The following is a 21,995-nucleotide window of genomic DNA, read 5'->3' on the forward strand; positions in this document are numbered from 1 at the left end:
GTTGGTTTTTCCCTTGAACATATGTGCTGCAAAGCTCTGACACCGGACTATCCCTGTTTTATGGTACAGTATTTTAGCTAGCAGATGCTCTGAGCCTGAAGTGCAGTAAGTAAAAATAGTCTCAGAATGACAGAGGCTGAAAAAGCCACTGGCGATGGTTCACTCGTTTGAAGTGGGCCACAACCACTGTGCCTCACAGTGTGGACAGACCAGAGAAACACACACACACAATTGCATGGCCCAGTACTGGGTACAGGAGGTCTGCTGCAGTCAGTGCCATCTGGGCGCCTACATGCTCTCAGATGTCCTCTCTGTAATTAGAGCCAGACCCGGCTCGGCCTGGTCCGGCCCAGTTCCAACCTCCCATTTACAGAGGCCCTCCCTGAATACTTAAGGAGCTTTCCAACACCGTGCAGGCCTTGAGAAGCTCGGCTCTGCTAACAAATTTTCCAACAGTATTACCAAAGAAAGCTGGAAGACTTAAGGTAAGTTATAGCTTTGATTTTACATTGAAGACATTTCCTAGGAATTGTAATAATTGCATTTCTAATTTCTCCTAATTGGAAAAGCAATCCACTGTTGATAAATAGGCATTTCTGATGTATTATATGCAGTGAAGAATGACAGAGAAGATAAGAGAGAACAGGGCAAGTAGTGACGTGAGACAAAGGTCATGAGTCTGATTTGTACTTACAGCACTTCCTTTCCTACTTGACTACGTCAAAAAAAAAAAAAAAGACTATTTCTTATCACTGGGTAGGTGTTCAAAATGTCCATCGCCCAGGCGGCGGCCAAGGCCATGCTATCTGATGCCCTGCTGCAGGACAACTCCGGGATAAACCGGATCAACCACCTGGAGCTGGAGCTTCCTCTGGACAAGGTCATCAAGTATGTGTCTGTCGGCCTTCCCCTCATGCTGGTGTGCATGGCCTTCGCCCGTGAGATCTCCCTGGGTGAGCAGCTAATTTCCGACCCCTTTTCAAAACTATGGAACATGGAACTATGGAACTAGGACATTTGTTTTGTATTCCACTTGCCATTGCCCCTAATTATACCCTTTATTCACGAGTGCTTATTTTTATTCAGTGGCTTTGTGGTCTTCAACTGCACATGTACTGTTTGTCCTTGAATTTCTGTTTTTACTCATTTACTCGCTAAAATGCATTTAGTTGAACTTGTGATACGGAGGAATATCATACATACTAATATAAAGATAGTCATTATTCTTGTGGCCCGTGGTGTTTAATCTAGTCAAAATTCTAAATGTTCATGTATCAAAGAAGTGACTTAACTGTGTTTCTTTTCAGAGTGAGGATATCTGTTCTCTTTCCCATCTACCTTTTATCTCTGCACATCTCCTCATCCCTTACAATTTCTACTTGAGGAAACTAAATATTAAATGCAGTAACGATGAGAACTGTAATTACACGGCACTTCCCTTAACAAAATTAGGGTGCTGTGTGAAGCAAGAGGGAGAAAACACTTAAACAACACCTGAAATTACTGCAAACACAAAATCACAATCGGCTCCAAGTCCATTCATTAGTTTATTGACTGGAAAACATGTTATGAATAAAATCTGGTCGGCAGCCTGTCTGTACATGGTCATTCAAAGAATAGAAAAACACAGCTAAAAATCCGCAGTCTACGTGGCAAGTCTACAGTACAAGTCTGTTGCTGAGGAGGCTGACTCCCTTGACTTTGAACTAAACGTTGTCTCTCCAGAGCTGGTCTGCAATCAGCCTGGTGCTCCTGATGGTAATTGCCATGGGGGATGATTGAGAGCAGCGTTCACTAACGCTGGCATGCTGTAATTACAAGGCGAAGTTCTTCTATGGCAGCTCCCCCCTATTTGAGTCAAATGAGAGGATATGTTGATTAACCAGAAGGGGGGGTGTAGAACATGATGTGGTGCCGGGATACGCGGCTCAACTGATGGATCTTGGCTGCCTATCTGCTGGGTTGTCAGTTTCACAACAGTGCTTGATTGCGCTGCTGTCTGGAGTCTGGTTTACTTGCACCTGGACTCTCAGCCAAGAATTCTTGTACAAAGCACAAATGTGGAGATGATCTGCCAATGTTAATTGGGTAGTGGGAGTAGAAAATAGGAGCAGTGGCAGAAACTTAGGTTCCCTCACTTTGCCAAATGGCTCACAGGGGTGTGGGGTAAGGGGAGGAATATTTTGCAAGCTTTCATGAGAAGGCATGTGCTGTCATTTTTTTTGTTTGTTTGTTTAGGGTGACTTGGCAACACATTGACCACACATGCACTCACAAGTAAAGTGGAAAAATAAATTCCCACATTAAGCAGCATGGGAACATAGGGTGGTATGGTCAGTTTGTATTATAACTACAGAACACACCTTAAGTTAAACCTAAGCAAGTATCAATGTAGCTCCCATCATTACGGTGTTCAAATCACGATTTAACTCTTTGGAAGCCCTAATAGCATAAGGCCGTTTAGTAAAATTATGTTCTCATCGCGTTCAAATAGGTAGTAATCACATAATCAGTTTATTTCACTGATCTGTTTGCACAACTGGAAGCAGATTATGTGAATTGCTCCACCATGATGCCTTCAGGGGTTTGTGAAGTGACAACTTTGGGGACAGGGAACATGATAGACAGCTATACAAAACCTGTTTAGAAATGATATTCTGTAACACTGTTTCATTATGTGGCTGCCAATAATGGATGATGATGAACCCACCAACCAAGTCACAACAAGGGTTTCAATGTATGTCATTTTATATTGGCCCTAATGTATTATAAATGTAGAGTGCACTATTTTGAAAGTGTTCTGAATATTTATGTATTTTAAAAATAATGCATCACATACATTTATTAGATTTCTATCTCATAGAGTAGGTGACATTGAACAATGGTGTGGCTAGTATCAATCAGTTTTCACCTACATGCAGGGTTAGGAAGGTTACTTTCTAAATGTAATAGGTTACCAATTAGAAGTTATGCTATATTTTAAAATGTAATAGTAGTGTAACTATTTCAATTACAAAGTAATATAACTTGTAATATTTAATTACTTTTTGATTACTTTTCTCAGTTTCGAAGTTAATGTTTTCACTGTTAACCATTTTAAAAAGACAGCTTGAGAGGCAGTCTAACTTGCAGACGGGTGGCGCTGCAAATTCAAACATGAGAACCAATCAAAAGCATCAGAATAGTATCAAACAACTGTGGCTGGAAATGGCAAAGGAGGACGTGCAGATGAAAAACATATAAAGCAACAAAATGAATATTATTCAACATGTAGCCAAGCTTTTTCCAGAGACATTTCAGATGTAACTCCCAATGTAATCATGAACATTTCCTAATAACTATAATTTACAGTTACATATATTTTGTAATTAAATTACATAACTAAATTACATGTAACTAGTTACTCCCCAACACTGCCTACATGTTTAGTTTGAGTTCAGTGTCAGTCTAAAAATACAAGCTGTAACATGTTCTTTCTGTATATATCTATACAAGGTCACTTTTAAAATGAATATACTCCACCGTAAACTCAGCTGCCATAATTATACTTTAGGTGGCTGATTAATTAGACACACATATACGTGCCTGTAGTATAACTGGACCATAGTTGCCTATAATGAGGTGGACTAGGAGGAGGAATCACATCCTGACAGTAAGTTGGTGGCAGTATGTTTCTACTTTCAGAAAGCTTAGCAGATGGGGAGGTTGTTTGTAAAATTAGAAGCTCCATGTTTCTGTTTTAAGGCCCTGAATTAGGTGGGGCACACCCATGGTTTGTTCCCTCCCAAGCTCTCTGTTTAAGGGTGGAGCACCCTTGGGAAATGACAGATGGGTGCGGAGAGTGGTTGGACTATATGTTGTTATATAAAGGTGAACTAAATATAAGGTGGAGGAGCCCAATTTTGGAATAGAGTCGTCCAGGCTTTTTTAAATGCCAGGTTGCCATTTGGAAACATATGATTTCTCCAGTGAAATCCTGTACCACTGAAAAGAAAAGGGCATGTAGAAGCACACATGTACGTGTCTAGTAGTGGACCACCAGTACTGTGTGTGTGTGTGTGTGTGTGTGTGTGTGTGTGTGTGTGTGTGTGTGTGTGTGTGTGTGTGTGTGTGTGTGTGTGTGTGTGTGTGTGTGTGTGTGCGTGCATGCGTGCGTGTGTGCGTGCGTGTGTGCGTGCGTGTATGAGAGATATATCAAGTGCTCAGGGATCGCTTACAGGCAAATTGATAAAGGAGGATCGAAAGAGGCTGCAGAAAGTAATCCCCATGTAATGTTACAGATCAACATTTGTTTATTCTGCAGGGCCCCAGATCAGCTGTTTCCCTCCCAACAATTTCAGCATAAAGCAGGCCAGCTATGTGGACACATACTGTTGGGACTCTCTCATGCATCATGAGTTTGACAGCGATGGGAACTTTGAGGAGCGCTCGCTCTGGGTACACAAAGTAAGTAGAGATATTCTTGCTTGACTTCCCACTTAGAGTGGTTGACAATTGTCATACTACTGAAAACTTTTTTTTATCTTTACTGTAACTTACAAAACTTGAGTTGAAAATGTCAGCACATTCCCTATAATAATAGACAGAACCAGTTTTATTGCTAAACCCATCTACAAAGTATTTGGGCCCAGTGCAGTTGACATTCAAGTCCCAGCCACAAACAGGAAAGTAGTTCTGAATCAGGAGGATAGCTGTTCATTTATAATTCTGGGTTGTGAAGCGATCGTTGTGACTCATCTGCTTCTTTCAACTCTTTCCTGTCACTTTTCTTTCTTTCTACCTGCCTCTCCTCTCTGTCGCCCTTTTCTTTCATTATCCATGCAGATGTTCCCTTACTCTCTTCTGGCCATGGCGGTGTTGATGTACCTGCCGGCTCTGATCTGGCGCCAGCTCGTCATGCCCACGCTGAGCTCAGACCTGCTCTTCATAATTGACGAACTGGACAAGTCGTACAACCGCTCGATCCGACTGGCCCAAAATATTCTGGATATGCGCCAGAACACTAAGAACCCCCTCACATTTCAGGCTGAACTGCAACGGTAAGAGACCAGTGATTCTTGGCTTGTAGCGTGAATATCCATTGCTCCTTATGTTTGTTTCAAATAAAATGTTTCCATATCCATGTTTATGTTTTCAGGAACAAGCTCGTATGATTGCCCCAAACTAGAATATGCCTTGTTAAATTAAATTTTAATAATTCCCGTAGAGAAATCGGGTCATTGCAGAACCATTAAAGATGATCTGCCAGTGAGAGATATTGCTCGTAGGTTACAGAATTGAACTGTCAGTTTGAATCTCTTGATAAACTGGGAAACTGTGGTTTTGGAAAGTGATGAGAAATGCTTTCGTCTCCCTCCGCAACTAATCTTGATTTACCCTTGTACAAGGCTGTTAACCTCCAACAGGAGGACACAGAAGAGGAGGACTGTAGTGGGTGTTGTGGTGGGCAGCTCCTACTAGCCAAAAGTAGAAGACTGTGGTTGGGTCTCAGCTCTGTGCAGCTTTATGAGCATGAAAGAGAAGATGGTGCTGAGTGTCTTCTCTTTGTCTAATTGCAGGGCCAAGAAGAAGCGATACTTTGAGTACCCTCTACTGGAGAGATACATGCAGTGCAAACAAAACTCCTACTTCCTTGTTAGCATGCTTTTCTTGCGGGGCTTCCTGCTCCTGACCTTCATGACTGCAGCCTGTCTCTACCTGGCCTACTTCCACCTCTCTGCCTTCCTGCAGGACGAGTTCAGCTGCTTTGTCCGCACGGGCATGCTGCGTGATCAGAATTGGGTTCCTGAACTGGTTCAGTGTAAAATGATTGGCCAGTTGGTTTTTCAGGTGATAAGCGTGGCTAACGGTGCCATCTACGTCCTGCTGGCTCCCATTGTCCTCTTTAGTCTGATCCGGCTCTTCGTTTGGGACACCACCTTCATCTCTGTCTATGAGGTCCTCCCAGCCCTGGATCTCATCAACCACCGTCGGCTAGGCTGCCCGTTGAATGACCTCAACGTCCTCCTGCTTTTTTTGCGTGCCAACGTAGCACACCTGAAATCTTACGGGCAGGTAAGGGCGGTTTGCTCGCTTGCGCCACCACAGGTGGGCAACGCCACTGCAGGGCAAGGATTGAACGCAATGCTGACCCAAGAGGAGATTGAAGAGCGTGAAGAGGCTGCAATGGAACTGGCAGAAGAGGTGGAGGAGGCCAAGGAGGAAGGGAAGCTCAACCTAGTGGATATCATGACTATTCTGGGAGCGGCACAGGGAAGAGTGGTAAACTGCAGCGAGAAGAGGCCTCTGGTGGAGCAGAATATGAGTCTTGGTACCGTAACACTTATCTACACACTCAAACGTATTTTGCTAGTGGCTATTTTTGTCTACATCATTTGGGATGTACAGAAAATTATTTAGTGACCTCCAGACTAAAGATACAGGCTCTGAAAATGAATAGCAAGTGCTTTAAATATAAGGTAGCACAAGCAGTTCTCACTGAACAAACACTGAATACAGAATAAGGTCATACCCTGGTACACCTGAGGAAGCAGCTTGAGACACATTGTTCAGTATTTTTTTGCAGTCTGTAACTGTGTTATTCTTGTTCTTTCTTTTTGAAACCAAACTGAAATGCCTATATTTCTAAAAGAGTCTTTTAGAAGCACTGGCTAATGTAGAAGAGATAGATTTGTGGTACTTCCTAGCCCTAACTGCCCTCTCTATCTCTTCACAGAGCCAAACCACCAGGGGTACCATGAGTTGAAGGAGACTGCACCATTTAGTCATTACTAGGCCTCCTATGGACTGAATCAATGTGATAACAATGGGGGGGGGGGGGGGGGGGGTTGGGGCACTCTCTACAGTAGATTTTCAAGAGTACTGTAGTACTGTACCCACAAAGGCTGTGGACACCAATCAAGGGTTTCTGCAGTCAGGACCATAAAAAAAAACTCTTTCAGAATTACAGAGCAAATTGTTCTGAGTAGAAATGTCACTGGAATGAAAGTTCTCCAATTTCAGCATCTGTGCAGTGTCCACATACACTCTATCTGACTCATAGTTTGGTCCCATGTATTTTATGTTACGAAGCCAGTGATGGCTAGTAGTCAATGGAGAGCAGGCAAGTGAAAGTGCCTGTTGTAATTATGGCGCAAGAACCCAAAGCATAGCTTTGCCAATATAGCAAGAAAAATATGTGTCATCATGATTTGGTTACATGTTAGATGGTGCGTTTATGAGAAACAGGAGTTGTGAGAGTATACAGTATGTATTTCAAGCGACAGAAATACATTTTCAGTGTACAGATTCCAGGGTCAGTCATTTTCTGTTCATGAACTTAATAAGAGGTAAGGAATAGAATATTGTATATGTTGTACTCGCTTTCTTTTTTACATCCTTCTATTGTTATTTACTTTATCGGCAAATAAAATGGGTGTTGTCTTTCTGTGAATTAAAAACTGTATTCTGTGTAATTCTAAATAAATGAACTTTATAATTACTAGTGTTTCCCTCCTCAATATCCTCGTTAATCCATTATTACGTTAAATCCCAGAAGTATTTGTTTCTGCAGCAATGCAATTAACATTTATAAAGTGGATTCTTTGACAAACAAGCTTCCAGTGTAAAACATAAGAAAGTCAGACTGAAAGGACAGCAGAGAGCCACTCGCCTTCTCAGTGCTTTTATTTTTAGTACATGTAATTTCAGAGCTGGAGGGACTTAAGTACTCTGCTGTTTCTGTGCACAAATGTCAAATATCTGTGTACAGAAGGTAGACATTGAATAAACAAAATACTCTCATTAAGGTGAAAGCTAATGCCTTCAAAAGGCTTGTTATTAGTGGGCAGGCTATACTGTATACTGTTTTCATTATTGTATGAATTATCATTGGCATCACAGTTTTATTTACAAGCATGAAATGTCTTTGTTAAAGTTTTCATTCAGTGCTAATATTGTATAATTACATTCATTAGATTGAGGCATGGAGGGTGAGGCTGTTGACAAATGGCAGTTGTACGAATTTCAGCATTTCTACACAAGGACTAACTGACAGTGAGTTTGTTCTTGGTCAAAGTGTTTGTAACTCCTGTTAATTAACCAGACGAGACAGCAAGCAACCAATATGCAGTAAACGTATGTCATCCACCATTCACTGTGTTCTCCAGAGTCTCGCTGGCCACAAATTAGAGACTACTGCCTCTCTTACATGAACCAGCCATGGCTAAAAAATACATGTAGCAAACTGTTCCGCCTGTGTCACCATGTGTGAATGTTCTAATGAATGAGCCCGGACTAACTGCTGCGCAGCAAGAGTAAATTTTCCACAGAGTAATGAATGCAATTATTTTGATGTTGTCAAAGACACAAAGGCATGCACGTTGCCTAGTGGGTAATAGGGGCCATTTGTGTACAGCAGGAATGCAATGTAGATCTGAGACATATAATGAAGTGCCCCCTTTGGAAGTCCAATTACAAAGGATGTGTGTGTGTGTTTTTGCAGAATTTCAGGTCACTGCAAAATGGACTGCATTTTATTAGTGAAACAGGAAGTCACACACCACGGACTGCTTTATAGTCATGCTCTTTTCAGCTCTTGGATATTCTCTATGCTAAAATGACGGTTGGTCTTTCATGCTGCTCCACTTTAAAAAAATTAAGGAATATCTGATGATTCTTCTTGTCATCAACTGTCACACACGTCCCATCCTCCATCATCCATCTGACACAGAGCAAAGCCATACAGATGTTGATAATGAATGTCCTCAAATGTGTATTTTAAATAGGAGCAAACTTACACAAACACAAAGGCAAAAACTAAAGTATCTGATGTAGTATTGTTGTTGTACTGGCTGCAGCTGGCTGGCTCAGGCCACTTGAGGGCATCATTGAGTCATGCTGAAACTAGACTGCCTGCATTGTTTTGATCTCTGCCATTTATTAATTTAGGGCCGCATCACAAGTGGGGGTCACAGTTGATATTTATAATTCATGTTATCAAAACAAAAGAGAATGCAGGCTCATTCAAATCAGCCTTATCAGGCGTTCACCAGGTCCAGACTCCTCTGCCAGAGTCTGTAAAAGCTTCTGTGCTGCAGCCAATTTCCCAGTCAGTAAGTGTAAGGAGGCTGGTGTTGCTGTGATTGGATCACTGCCTTTTGGAATCAAGAAATTGCTGGCAATCTTCATTGAGTTCAGCTATGTCAGCAGGCCGGACACCAGCAACCACTGTTGCACTCAGTGTTTCCCAAGATGTTTGTCAGACTGCTCCCTCTTTAAAGCAGGATTTGATTGAATGAAATGAAAGATCAAAGGCGTCCTTAGCTTGCTCTACACTGTCATTCCTGCCTGGATAATGGTAATGACTCTGTTACATCCAAACAATGCTGAGGCGATATCATCACAGAGTTTACATAACTCTTATGCGGCTCACGCCACAGCAGCCAGCTCTGTGCAGGATCCAAGTCATTGAATTTCTACTGTTATACAGTTTGACAACTTTCTGTGCCCTGACCTTTTCCCTCAACTCTGCATGGCAAATCTACTGGTGGGAAATGATAGAAACATCCAATCACTCTGCATTCACGCTATTTGTTTCCATTGTGAATGGCAATGAAGAAACAGACCCCTGTCTACACCAGTGAAGCTGAGGAAAAGCAGGTGAAAAGTTTTATGTTCCTGGGAATCCGCATCACAGAGGACCTGTCATTGACATCACACATCTCCTCCCTGATAGTGAAAGCTCAGCAACGGCTGAACTTCTTAAGGAAACTTAACAAGACAAAATTCCTGTGCCAAGAGCCTGTTAAGTTTTGTAAATGGACTGCAAAGGTAAATGGACTGCACTTTTATAGCACCTTTCTACTCTTTTGACCACTCAGAGCACTTTGCACTCTATTCAACCCATTCACACGCATTCATACACTGATGGAAGGTGCCAACTGCTCATCAGAAAGAAACTGTGTATAAAAACATGTTTTTATATCCCGGTGGGGACTTTAACCTGAATGCACAATAACCCATGGAGACTTGTGTCACAGTGGGGACTGCTTTCTGAGGGTTTTAGGGTTCAAGTTAGAATTCTGTTAAGGTTAGCGTTAAGGTAAGAGTTAGGCATGTAGTTGTGATGGTTCAGGTTAGGCAAGGGGCTATGGAATGCACTATGTCAATAAAATGTCCCCATGGGGGATAGTGAAACAAACCACCAACCTTCTAATTAGTGGACGACACGCTCTTCCTCCTGAGCCACAGCAGCACAGAGGAGAAATAGAAACATGAGGGGCCTGTGCAGAGCCCAAAGGATACAAAAAGACAGTACCACCCAGCCACAGCCTGTACACCCTGCTGCCGTCTGGCAACTGATACACAAGTATCTGCTGTTTCCCCACCAGACCTCAGAGAAGATTCTTTCCTCAGGCTGAGTGACTCCTCAACTCCACAATATCCTCTGCACACCACTGTAAATAAATGACTCTTCTCACAAACCTCAACTCTACATGCTACACACGTTCTAGATTGCACATACATTTCCCTTCATCTGTGAACGATTCCGTTACATTGGTCTTCTTAAGCAAAATTACTATACCATCACCTTTCCAATAGTCTCATTCTACCACTACTACATTTTGCACTATAACTTAAATATTATGCTGATATTGCACATATTATATATATGTATAGTATACATGCATTTATATACTTTTTTCAAATCTAACGCCTATTTCATTGTTTTATTCTATTATAATTTAAAATATTTCAGTATTTATTCATTGTGCGTGTGTGTGTGTGTGTGTGTGTAGAACAGAAGGGGAAAGTGAGAGAAGACGGATGCTGTGTTCATGTCAAGTAATAGCTAGCTGAAATACAACTACCTTCTTCTGTGTTGTGTTGTGGTTTTACAAATACCCTGTTTTGCCATTTAGATTGCTGGCTGTAAAGGAATTGAGGTTAGCTGCCTACAGATCCGACTCTTGATGTATTTAAAGAATGTTTAAAGTGGTGAGAGTATGCAAAAGGAATTGGTGGCAAACTGTTGAGCACTAGTGACCTCCAGTTCATGGCACAACTGTGGTGCCATGAAGTGCTTGTATAGATGTTCTTGGTACTTTAGGAACATATAGTCGTCCATTTACCAAGAATCTAGGTGTGATCTTTGACAGTGCTTTTAAGTTTGAAAAACAGCTTAGTTCTGTAGTAAAAGCTAGTTTCTTTCATCTGAGACTGCCAAGCCCTACCTACCACGCAAAGACCTTCAAAGAGTAATACATGCATTTATAACGTCTCGTCTCGACTACTGTAACTCTTTGTATGTTGGAGTGGATCAGTCGTCTCTCCATCAGTTACAGTTAGTCCAGAATGCAGCAGCTCGACTTCTAACAGGAACTAAAAAGCGTGAGCACATTACCCCCATTTTAGCCTCGCTCCACTGGCTTCCTGTCAGCTTTAGGATTGATTTAAGATTTTATTTTTTTGCTTGTTTTTAAAATTTTTAAATGGGTTGGCACCTTCTTATTTATCAGAACTTTGTACACACTCCGGTCAAAGCACTGAGGTCATCCAATCAGATGCTCCCTGATGTCCCCAGATCCAGGTTAAAAACTAAAGGTGACCGAGCCTTCTGAGTAGCTGCTCCTAATCTTTGGAACACTTTACCTGTTCAAATAAGAAATGTCCAAACTCCTGACACTTTCAAATCCTTGCTAAAGACCTATCTTTATTCACTGGCCTTCAAACAGAGTTTGAGTTGTTAGGAGACGGGACAGAAAGGACCCAAACGCAGCACTCAGAGCGAAGGAGGTTTTATTGAGGGTTCACGGGGGGGCTAAGGAAGAGGTGAGGGAGGAGAGGTGGACGCCAGGGGACGCGGGCACGGAGGACCAAGGAGCGGGCGAGGCACGGGTGGTGAGGCGAGGAGCAGGGAGGAGCCGGGAGGGTGCCGTGGAGGAAGCCCGAGAGGTGAGGACCGGAGGATGAGCCCAGCCGACTGAACGGATGACGAGGGTGAGTGAACCTGGGAGGGAAAACAGACAGAAAGACAGGGTTAGAGACTGGAGCGACAAAATGCAGGGACGATGAGGAAAAACAAGGAACATGAGAGCCTGGACGTAGAGGTGGCACCGGGTAAGGAGCAACGACGATCAAGCGAGGATGGAGTGGAGAACCGGGGTTGAAATACAGGCTGGGATGAGGTTGATTACTGGCAGGTGTGGCAGGCTGACGAGGTGGCTGATGAGGTGCAGGTGTAGGTAGTTGGCTGGGCTCAGGAGCCGAGGGAGAGAAGAGGAGAACACAGGGAGGCAGGCAGAGCAAAACAATGGGTGAAATAAAGTGAGGAAAAAAAAGGTAAAACCAGGACACTCACCGTCAGCTGGGCTGTCCCCACAACAGGGCCCCCCCCTCAACGGACGCCCCCAGGCGGCCCACCCGGCTTGTCGGATGAGCCTGTAGAAGTCAGTCAGGAGGGACTTGTCCAAGATCTGGCTGGAGGGAACCCAGGAGCGCTCCTCTGGGCCGTAACCGGCCCAGTCACTAGGTAGCGGTATCCCCGACCTCTACGCCGCACGTCCAGGAGCCGGCGCACCGTGTAGGCGGGGTGACCATCAATCATCCGTGGAGGGGGAGGCGCTGCCACTGGTACGGAGAGGGAGCTGGTGGCGACAGGCTTGATTCTTGAGACGTGGAAAACGGGGTGGACTTTCAGGTGGGACGGGAGGGCTAGGCGTACTGCAGAGGGGTTAACGATGGCCTCAATGGGGTAGGGGCCGATGAATCGGGGGCCGAGCTTCTTGGAAGGGACCTGCAGGGGAAGGTCCCTGGAGGAGAGCCAGACTCGCTGCCCAGGCCGGTAGGTGGGTGCAGGGGCCCGGTGGCGGTCTGCCAGTTGGCGGTTGCGGGCCGCGGTGCGGAGAAGGGCGGCCCTGGCCTCCCTCCAGATCCGGCGGCAACGCCTGAGGTGGGCCTGCACAGAGGGGACGGCCACCTCCTCCTCCAGGGACGGGAAAAGGGGGGCTGGTAACCCAAGGCACACATGAAGGGGGACATACCAGTGGCAGCGCTGACCTGGGAGTTGTGAGCGTACTCAATCCAGGGGATGTAGGAACTCCAGGAGGTGGGGCTGCGGTACGCCACACATCTGAGTGCCGCCCCCAGGTCCTGATTGGCCCGCTCGGTCTGTCCGTTGGTTTGGGGGTGATAGTCCGAAGAGAGACTGGCAGTGGAACCAAAGGCACGGCAGAAGGATTTCCAGACCTGGGATGTGAACTGGGGGCCCCGGTCCGAGACGATGTCCAGAGGGATTCCATGGAGGCGGAAGACGTGGTCGACAAGCAGGCGGGCAGTTTCTAGAGAGGAGGGGAGTTTGGGTAGGGGAATGAAGTGGGCAGACTTAGAAAAACGGTCAACGACAGTGAGAATGGTGGTGTATCCGTTTGAGCTGGGGAGACCAGTGACAAAGTCAAGGGCGATATGGGACCAGGGACGGCCGGGGACCGGGAGGGGGCGAAGCAGACCGGCGGGCGGTTGATGGGAGGGTTTGGCGCGGGCGCACACCTCACAAGCCGCCACAAAGGCTCGACAGTCCCTCTCTATCGAGGGCCACCAGAACCGTTGGCGGAGCAGAAAGAGGGTGCGGGCCATCCCAGGGTGGCAGCTGAACTTGGAGGCGTGCGCCCACTGGAGGACCCCGGGAGCGCACACCTGACGGGACGTAGAGGCGGTTTTGGGGGCCGGTGCCAGGCCCGGGATCGGTGGACTGGGCTCGGCGTACGGTGGACTCCACTTCCCAGACCACGGAGGCGACGAGACAGGAGCGCGGTAGAATGGTGTCGGGGGGGTTTAAGGCGGTGTCGGTGGAGTGGAGCCGGGAGAGAGCATCGGGTTTGGTGTTGCGGGATCCGGGCCGGTAGGAGAGGGTGAAATTGAACCGGGTGAAGAACAGGGCCCATCGGGCTTGGCGGGAGTTTAGTCTTTTGGCGGTTTGAATGTAGGCGAGGTTCTTGTGATCCGTCCATACCAGGAATGGGTGTTCCGCCCCCTCCAGCCAGTGCCTCCACTCCTCCAACGCCAATTTGATGGCCAGGAGCTCCCGGTCTCCCACGCAGTAGTTCCTCTCAGTGGCAGTGAGGCGGCGTGAGAAGAAGGCACAGGGGTGGAGCTTGTTGTCCACCGGGGAGCGCTGGGAGAGGGTAGCACCGACACCCACGTCCGAGGCGTCCACCTCGACAACGAACTGGAGGGAGGGGTCGGGGTTAATGAGGACAGGGGCGGAGGTGAACAGGGTTTTGAGTCGGGTGAAGGCTGCTGCGGCCTCTGGAGACCAGGTAAAGGGGACTGAGGAGGAAGTGAGGCGAGTGAGGGGGGCGGCGACGGTGCTGTAATTCCGGATGAAGCGGCGGTAAAAGTTAGCAAACCCTAGGAAACGTTGCAGCTGTTTAACGGAGGTGGGGGTTGGCCAGTCGGCGACTGCCTGGATTTTGGACGGGTCGGCACGGAGCCGCCCTTTTTCAATTATGAACCCGAGGAACTGGATGGTGGGGACGTGAAACTCACACTTCTCGGCCTTGACGAAGAGCCTGTTCTCCAGAAGCCGCTGCAGAACGAGGCGAACGTGTTCTGTGTGCTGGGTCGCGTCGCGGGAGAAGATCAGGATATCGTCGAGGTAGACGAAAACGAAACGGTGGAGGAAATCGCGTAGGACGTCGTTGATCAGGGCTTGGAAAACGGCGGGGGCGTTGGTGAGTCCGAAGGGCATAACGAGGTATTCGTAATGGCCGAGGGGGGTGTTAAAGGCGGTTTTCCACTCGTCCCCCTCCCGGATCCGCACCAGATGGTAGGCGTTCCTTAGATCTAATTTAGTGAAAATGGTGGACCGGGAGAGGGAGTCGAAGGCAGAGTCCATGAGGGGCAGCGGATACTTGTTTTTGACGGTGATGGCGTTGAGCCCCCGGTAATCGATGCAAGGGCGGAGACTGTTATCTTTCTTTGCGACAAAGAAAAAACCGGCGCCCAACGGGGACGAGGAGGGGCGGACGATGCCGGCTTCAAGGGAATCCTTAATATACTGCTCCATAGACTCCCTCTCCGGGCGCGACAGGTTGTACAGGTGACTGGAGGGGAGAGGCGCGTCCGGGAGGAGGTCTATGGAGCAGTCGTAGGGGCGGTGGGGGGGTAAGGAAAGGGCCTGGTCCTTACTAAAAACCAGTGCAAGGTCATGGTACTCTTTGGGCACCCCGGAGAGGTCTGAGGGGATGGGCGGCGGGGCAGGCGGAGCACGATTACCGGGGGCTCGAGCAGACAAAAGGCAGGACGCGTGACAGTTGGAGCTCCAATTCCTGATCTTCCCCCGCGACCAGTCGACGTTGGGGTTGTGAGCAACAAGCCAGGGGAGACCGAGGACTAGGGGTGCGGACGGGGAGGAGATAAGGTGAAAGGAGAGGGACTCATGGTGGTTTCCAGAGGTGATGAGTAGAAGCGGCGGGGTACGATGGGTGACGGTGGTGAGGGGCTGGCCAGTGAGACCTGTAGCACGGAGGGGAGCGTCAAGGGGGATCTGGGGAACGGAAAGCTGGTGGGCCACCCCGATATCTAGGAAATTTTCATCAGCGCCAGAGTCTATAAGGGCCCCGAGGGAGAGAACTACGTCTCCCCACGTGACTGTGGCGTCGAGAGGGGAGCGGAGATGGGGTGAAGAGTTTCGGCTCGTCAGTAGCCCCAAAACTACTGACGAGCCGAATCTTTTGGCCGCACGGGGCAGGCAGGCAGGAGGTGGCCGTGCTTGCCGCAATATATACACTCACCGGCCAGACGGCGCCGTTCACGTTCCTCCGGGGAGAGGCGAGCGCGACCGAACTGTGTGGACTCGGGAGGAGCGTCGGGGGAAGGCAAAGGCGGCGCTGGCAGTGCCGTGGGGCCTGGCGGTGGAGCAGGGTGTGGCGCGGGGGACGGCAAAACAGAGGCCCGGGGTGGTGTGAGGCCAGAGCGGGAGGTGGCAGACCCGCGAGCGAGACGGTCCCTGGCCCTTTCCCGCAAACAGTTATCCAGATCGGTGGCCACCTCGACCAGAGAATCAAGGTCCGCCGGCACGGCCCTAGTGGCCAGTAGATCCTTAATACGATCGCTGAGGCCATCCAGGAAGACGCACCGGAGGGCCTCGCTGTTCCAGCCCGACTTGGCCGCCAGAATGCGGAAATCGACAGAATACTCCGCCACACTGCGATCGTTCTGGCGGAGGGAGAGAAGCCGCCTAGGCGCCTCCCTACCCCGCACAGGGCGATCGAAAACTCTCCGCATCTCCTCCACGAAGGAGGAGTAGGAGGAGAGGACGTGAGGCTGGCCGTCGCTGACTGCCGCATACCAGGAGAGAGCCCGGTCGCGGAGCAGCCCAGCGATGTAACAAACCTTGGCCTCGTCGGACTGGAAACTTGCTGGCTGGCTCTTAAACACCAGGGCGCACTGTACCAGGAAGCCGTCGCACGTGCCTAAAACACCAGAGAATTTGTCCGGGTGGGAGACTGGTGATTCGCGAGGGAACGGAGCGCCGGCGGGGGGGCGCGGGCTTAAGTCAGCGGCCAGGGAGTGCGTGAGGAGGGGATCAGGGAGGCGCGCACCGAGGCGCTGCACCTCTTCAGTCAGGAAGCCAAGCGCGCCCGACACGGACTGGAGATGAGCCGCGTGTCGGCCGAGCATGGCTCCCTGAGAGGCCACAGCGCGAAGGACTTCTTGGGGTATAGTGCCGGTGGAAGGGGTGGGGGAGGGGGAGCGTGCTGGGTCCATGATGGCTTGATCGTTCTGTTAGGAGACGGGACAGAAAGGACCCAAACGCAGCACTCAGAGCGAAGGAGGTTTTATTGAGGGTTCACGGGGGGGCTAAGGAAGAGGTGAGGGAGGAGAGGTGGACGCCAGGGGACGCGGGCACGGAGGACCAAGGAGCGGGCGAGGCACGGGTGGTGAGGCGAGGAGCAGGGAGGAGCCGGGAGGGTGCCGTGGAGGAAGCCCGAGAGGTGAGGACCGGAGGATGAGCCCAGCCGACTGAACGGATGACGAGGGTGAGTGAACCTGGGAGGGAAAACAGACAGAAAGACAGGGTTAGAGACTGGAGCGACAAAATGCAGGGGACGATGAGGAAAAACAAGGAACATGAGAGCCTGGACGTAGAGGTGGCACCGGGTAAGGAGCAACGACGATCAAGCGAGGATGGAGTGGAGAACCGGGGTTGAAATACAGGCTGGGATGAGGTTGATTACTGGCAGGTGTGGCAGGCTGACGAGGTGGCTGATGAGGTGCAGGTGTAGGTAGTTGGCTGGGCTCAGGAGCCGAGGGAGAGAAGAGGAGAACACAGGGAGGCAGGCAGAGCAAAACAATGGGTGAAATAAAGTGAGGAAAAAAAGGTAAAACCAGGACACTCACCGTCAGCTGGGCTGTCCCCACAACATGAGTAGTGACATTTATTTTGTTTTTAACTTTTCTACTGTTGTCATGTATATTGTTGTCTATTGTGGAAAGCACTTTGGTCAACTAGTGTTGTTTTAAATGTGCTATATAAATAAACTTGAACTTGAACTGATTTTCTGTAGCTCACCTCCTTGTTCCATGGCCATGTAATTTAAAAGTGATGGCCGCACTGAGCAGAAAACACACATAGGAGTTAGATGAACCTTGAAAAGCAATTCTAAGATTATAGCAACACCTTTCATAATTTAAGGAGTCATTACTTCAGGGTTTTTACACGGTACCTTCAATAATATAGTGACTCACTGTAGAATGTGGCTAATTAGAGAAATTCAGTGTGCCCAATCTACAGTAGTCCTCATTGACCCCTCTCAGCATGGAGAGCTCTTCATCATCAGAGGGTGGAATAAATGTTCACTCTACATTTGACTCAAGGTTACCTTTTAAGCATGCTTCCCTTCCTCTGTGTCACTATTCTATGTCTCTTTTACTGGGGTTTTGTGTTCATCAAGTTCAAATTGAGTGGCTTTTTCCTTTGTTTAACCATGTTGGCTAACTCTGGCAATGCTAAGTACCACACAAAGCACTGTAGCTGTTGCAGAAAAAAAGCAAAGCAGTTATGTTTGTGAAACGACCTACCTGACACTTCCTGTGTGGCTTTCACTATGTATGTACTCTTGCACAAGTTATTCTACCTCAAAATCTCTAGAAAATATCTACAAATGCTTGCACTCTCTCTATGACACTCACAATTACTCATAAAACATATGCACTAGAAAGCAGTAATACCAACCTGAGACCACCTGAGGCTGAATAAATTAAGAAGACATATCAAGCACAAGGTGGATAATTGGGATTATTCTGTGTTATAAAGCTCAGTGTAGATAATCAAACAGGAGTGGAAGCTGATCATATCATAATGCAGGGGTTTCTTATTATGTCCACAAGGCTCAGTTGGCCTTGGAAGCAAAAGCAGGTAAAACACACATTTTGAAAATAAGTTTTGATTAAACAAGACCTATTCCCAGTGAAGTGAGGCTGAACAAATTAAATGAATTACTCAGGATTATAAACCCTGTCTCTTAGGCTACAGAGGTCTGAATGGTTAAACAGGGAATCATAAAAGGGACGGGTGGACCTACAGCAGGTCTGTCTCAGAGGATCATTCCCTCGGGTCTTCAATTCTGCTCACGCTTGTGCTCTGGACTCATTGGTCTTATATCCAAACAACCATATCTTTTAGCTCATTATTGCACATTTCTTATAATAATAATTTACTATATAATTGCATTTGAGCTGTGTCATCAACTCCAGCAGCCAGCCAAAAAAAAGCTTTGATGAAAAAGCCTTGACAATTGCGTGGGTAACAAACATAAAGGAATATAATAGTAAAGTATTTTGCAAGCTAAAGACCAGTACATCCTTCACTCCTGACTCATAGCGCTTGCAAGCTGCTTACCTCAGGTGTCAAAGTCAAGTACAGCTGTCAGCAGGTAAGGATATGGGATGACACAGAAAAGGGGGGCTGACATTGTATTTCAGTCAGTGCTGTCAACTCCTGACACTGATAGTGTCCTGACAGGTGCAGATATATCACGACTCTACTCCACATTGAGCAAGTGCTACCGTATCATTTCAGCTTATTTATTAATTTATACCACATGCTCCAAAAATGATAAGATGGTTGTTTGAAGAAAAAAAAAGGACTGACATCACATCAGTGAGGGCAAATGCTGAGACAAGATGCACATACAGACAAAAGTAACTCTGTAATACAACCACTTTGTTGTAGGTATGCTGCTACTGCTTTTTTTATATTATATCATATTTATATGTGTATAGTTTATGCTATATCAATCTTGCTTTAGTAGTTTTTTTCCTATTGAGACATCTGTACAAAATGCAGTTTAAGCAAAAACGCACTTAAAGAGCTCAGACTTTGGCCAACACTGAGCATTTCTCTGACTTGCTGTTGCAGTCAAACCCTTCATTCCCATCACTTATCTTTTAACTTGAGCTGATCCATGTGGACTCAGCAAACATATTTCATATTTAGAATCAAGTGTACGACTATTAGTTTCATGATTATGGCTAGAAAATGGTAATTCTCTAAATGGCGGAAATCCCACGTCCAGATGACTACCAAAATCCAATCAAATCAGTCCAATCTGTCCACCAGATTTCTTTGGAAAACCAACCGATGAATGAAAACATAACCTTCTTGGCAGCAGTCATACAACATATTTGATTATACATGTTAGTAATTCATATTTCATCCACACACACAAACTCTGCTCAGTCCCTTGTGTTAGTCTGTAGTAATTGCAATCAAATTGTAAAAGTCTCTACTTACCAACACTCCTTAACTACCTTTAGTGTGTATGGAATCATGCAGGTACTGCATGTGTAGTCTCCTAAGGCTAAGTACAAAGGTTGGTGTTGAAACATCATAAAACACAATGAAATGCCTTCAGAGGAAAGCTGGTCAAAACATTACAAATAATCATTGGTGAAGGTTGCTGGAATTTGAGGCAGATTTGTAGTGCAAGGACAGGTGCTGTGTAATAACTTGAATAAGAGTCTATTATATCACACATACAGAACAAGACTGTACAAGCCTTCAAAATCTCTCTAAGAGACACACCAAAACACACCTCAGAAAAACGTCAGGAGATATTTACACGTCAGTGCTAATGCTAAATCAGGTACATGGTTATGCAGCTCTTCACCAGCTGGAGAATGTGTCAGATCCGTTCAGTTTCATGACAGAGGATTTTCAAAGGCTCAAACTCATTTGCATGAGCGGAACAGTTGGAAACATTTGACCCCTGCCTTGTAGCTGCAAATTGAGTTAGTGAGTCTACAGTTCTTTTTTGTTTTTTTTTTTTACTATTTGTGCTGTTCTTGTATTTCCCTTTCACTGTAGAGGGACATACTGTAAGAGGGACATTGGCAGACTTCTGATCAGCCAGTAGAAAGAAAAAAGTGGTGAGATCATGTTAAAACAGTTGGTCGTAATTTAGTTTGTCACATGACAAAACAGGCAACTTAGCCAAAGTCAAAAACTTTATTTATTTGACATTTCAAACTAGGGCTGGACGATATGGCCAAAAATGTTATCACAAAAAAAGTTTCATATCTTTCAATATCGATAATTTTAATTAAAAGTATAAAATCTTTATTTCTTTTGAGTTTAAAGGCTGATTTTGCTACTGAGGGAAAGTTGAAGAAACCTGATGGTTAAATGTGGTTTAAACTCATCTTTATGGTCAACACTTCAGGCCAAACAGTGGATCACTTCACAAATCTGAGGTAGAACATTCAAAACAATTATGATAAAATCTTTTTCAACACATATGCATGAGTAAAATTAAGTAAAAACTTTTTTTTCAGTCCTTTTTCCTCAACAAAATAACCATCTTAATAAAAAAATTAAGTCCTAATTCATGTATGATTCAAGTGAATAAAATCAAACATTTATTGAATATTTATTGAACATTTGTTATATTGTTAATGAAAAAAATTATATTGCGATAATTATTGTTATTGTTTTATTGTCCAGCCCTATTTCAAACATGCAAGGTCTTTGTCATAAGGTCCTTTGTCCGAACAGCAGCAATAAACAGCTGACATAGGAAGACAACTGAGAGAGAAATGAAAATGAGAAAAAAATCAGGCAACATAAAAAACACAGCACCGTCATGAGAACTGAAATAATAACAATTTATTTAAATAAGTAACTGAATGAAAAACATCAAGAATAATTCTACCAGGGAGAAACTTTGTGTGTGTGTGTGTCTATATGTGAGACTGTATGTGTCTGAGTGCGTGTCGGTGAGTGTGTCTGTATGTGTGTGTATATGTTTGTGTACATAAGCCTGTTACAGAATGTAGTTCATAGTGAGAGTGGGATACCACAACCGCGCCACACCGAGTCCAGCGACAGGCAGGCAAGATCCCCACTAACCAATAGGGGTGGGAAAGAAGTCAATTCCCAGACGAATCGCAACGCGAACACAGAAGACCCTGACCCGACCAGCAAATGCCAAAGACACCGGCCATCCAAATGCCACTTGACAACACAATGCCATCGGAGAGCAAAAGGCAGAAGAGCAGCACCCCACCGCCGCGGAACGGGCAACCAAACCACCAAAATGCCACGCAATCATCAACATCAGCGCGCAAGTGACGACCCCAACCTGCATACCGCACGAGCACTGTGACACCACCCCCGGCAGCCCCAGCGTGGCCGAGCAAATGAGAGAATGTAAGCGAAAGCCAGCAGAGAAAAACACTAGCAGCAAGTCCCTACGCCGCCAGGCCACGGTGCACCCACGATAAAAGTCTGCCGCCCCCACGAGCGCCCCCCCACAGGGGAGTAGGTCCGGAGCGGCAAGGACCCACACCATGGACAGAACGGCCCAACGGCCCCTAGGGCCCACCCACCCAGGAAGCAAAGCCACCCAGGCCAGGCCAGAAGCCCACCATCACCCCGCGCCCCCCTCCACAGCAGCGAAGCATACCACACACACACCCACACCGCCCCCAAAGAAAAGAGACAGCAGTCACCC

At 46.6% G+C, this 21,995-nt stretch overlaps 1 protein-coding gene and 1 long non-coding RNA gene across 3 annotated transcripts; one reads left to right on the top strand and one right to left on the bottom strand.

Moving 5' to 3' along the window:
* The first annotated feature begins 423 nt into the window (after positions 1 to 423).
* On the top strand, positions 424 to 7,480 carry LOC119885386 (pannexin-3-like). 2 transcript variants are annotated; one of them, XM_038695408.1, is made up of 6 exons: positions 424 to 485; positions 761 to 953; positions 4,304 to 4,446; positions 4,825 to 5,039; positions 5,559 to 6,310; positions 6,716 to 7,480. In XM_038695408.1, exons 2-6 carry the CDS (start codon positions 770 to 772, stop codon positions 6,772 to 6,774), a joined length of 1,353 nt encoding a protein of 450 aa, XP_038551336.1. In that variant the 5' UTR covers positions 424 to 485; positions 761 to 769; the 3' UTR covers positions 6,775 to 7,480. The 2 variants fall into 2 exon arrangements, with proteins under 2 accessions (XP_038551336.1, XP_038551334.1); XM_038695406.1 differs by having other exon boundaries at positions 5,559 to 6,796.
* A 4,329-nt stretch (positions 7,481 to 11,809) lies between these two features.
* Positions 11,810 to 12,209, bottom strand: LOC119885387. The gene is made up of 2 exons (XR_005441333.1): positions 12,070 to 12,209; positions 11,810 to 11,989 (listed from the first exon to the last, which is right to left on the bottom strand). It is a non-coding gene; the product is annotated as an uncharacterized LOC119885387 (long non-coding RNA).
* Positions 12,210 to 21,995: the final 9,786 nt, after the last annotated feature.

Source organism: Micropterus salmoides, unplaced genomic scaffold (genome assembly GCF_014851395.1).
Source record: "Micropterus salmoides isolate LMB-PRFRI ecotype aquatic unplaced genomic scaffold, ASM1485139v1 Ms_hic_scaffold_3994, whole genome shotgun sequence".
Taxonomy (NCBI): domain Eukaryota; kingdom Metazoa; phylum Chordata; class Actinopteri; order Centrarchiformes; family Centrarchidae; genus Micropterus; species Micropterus salmoides.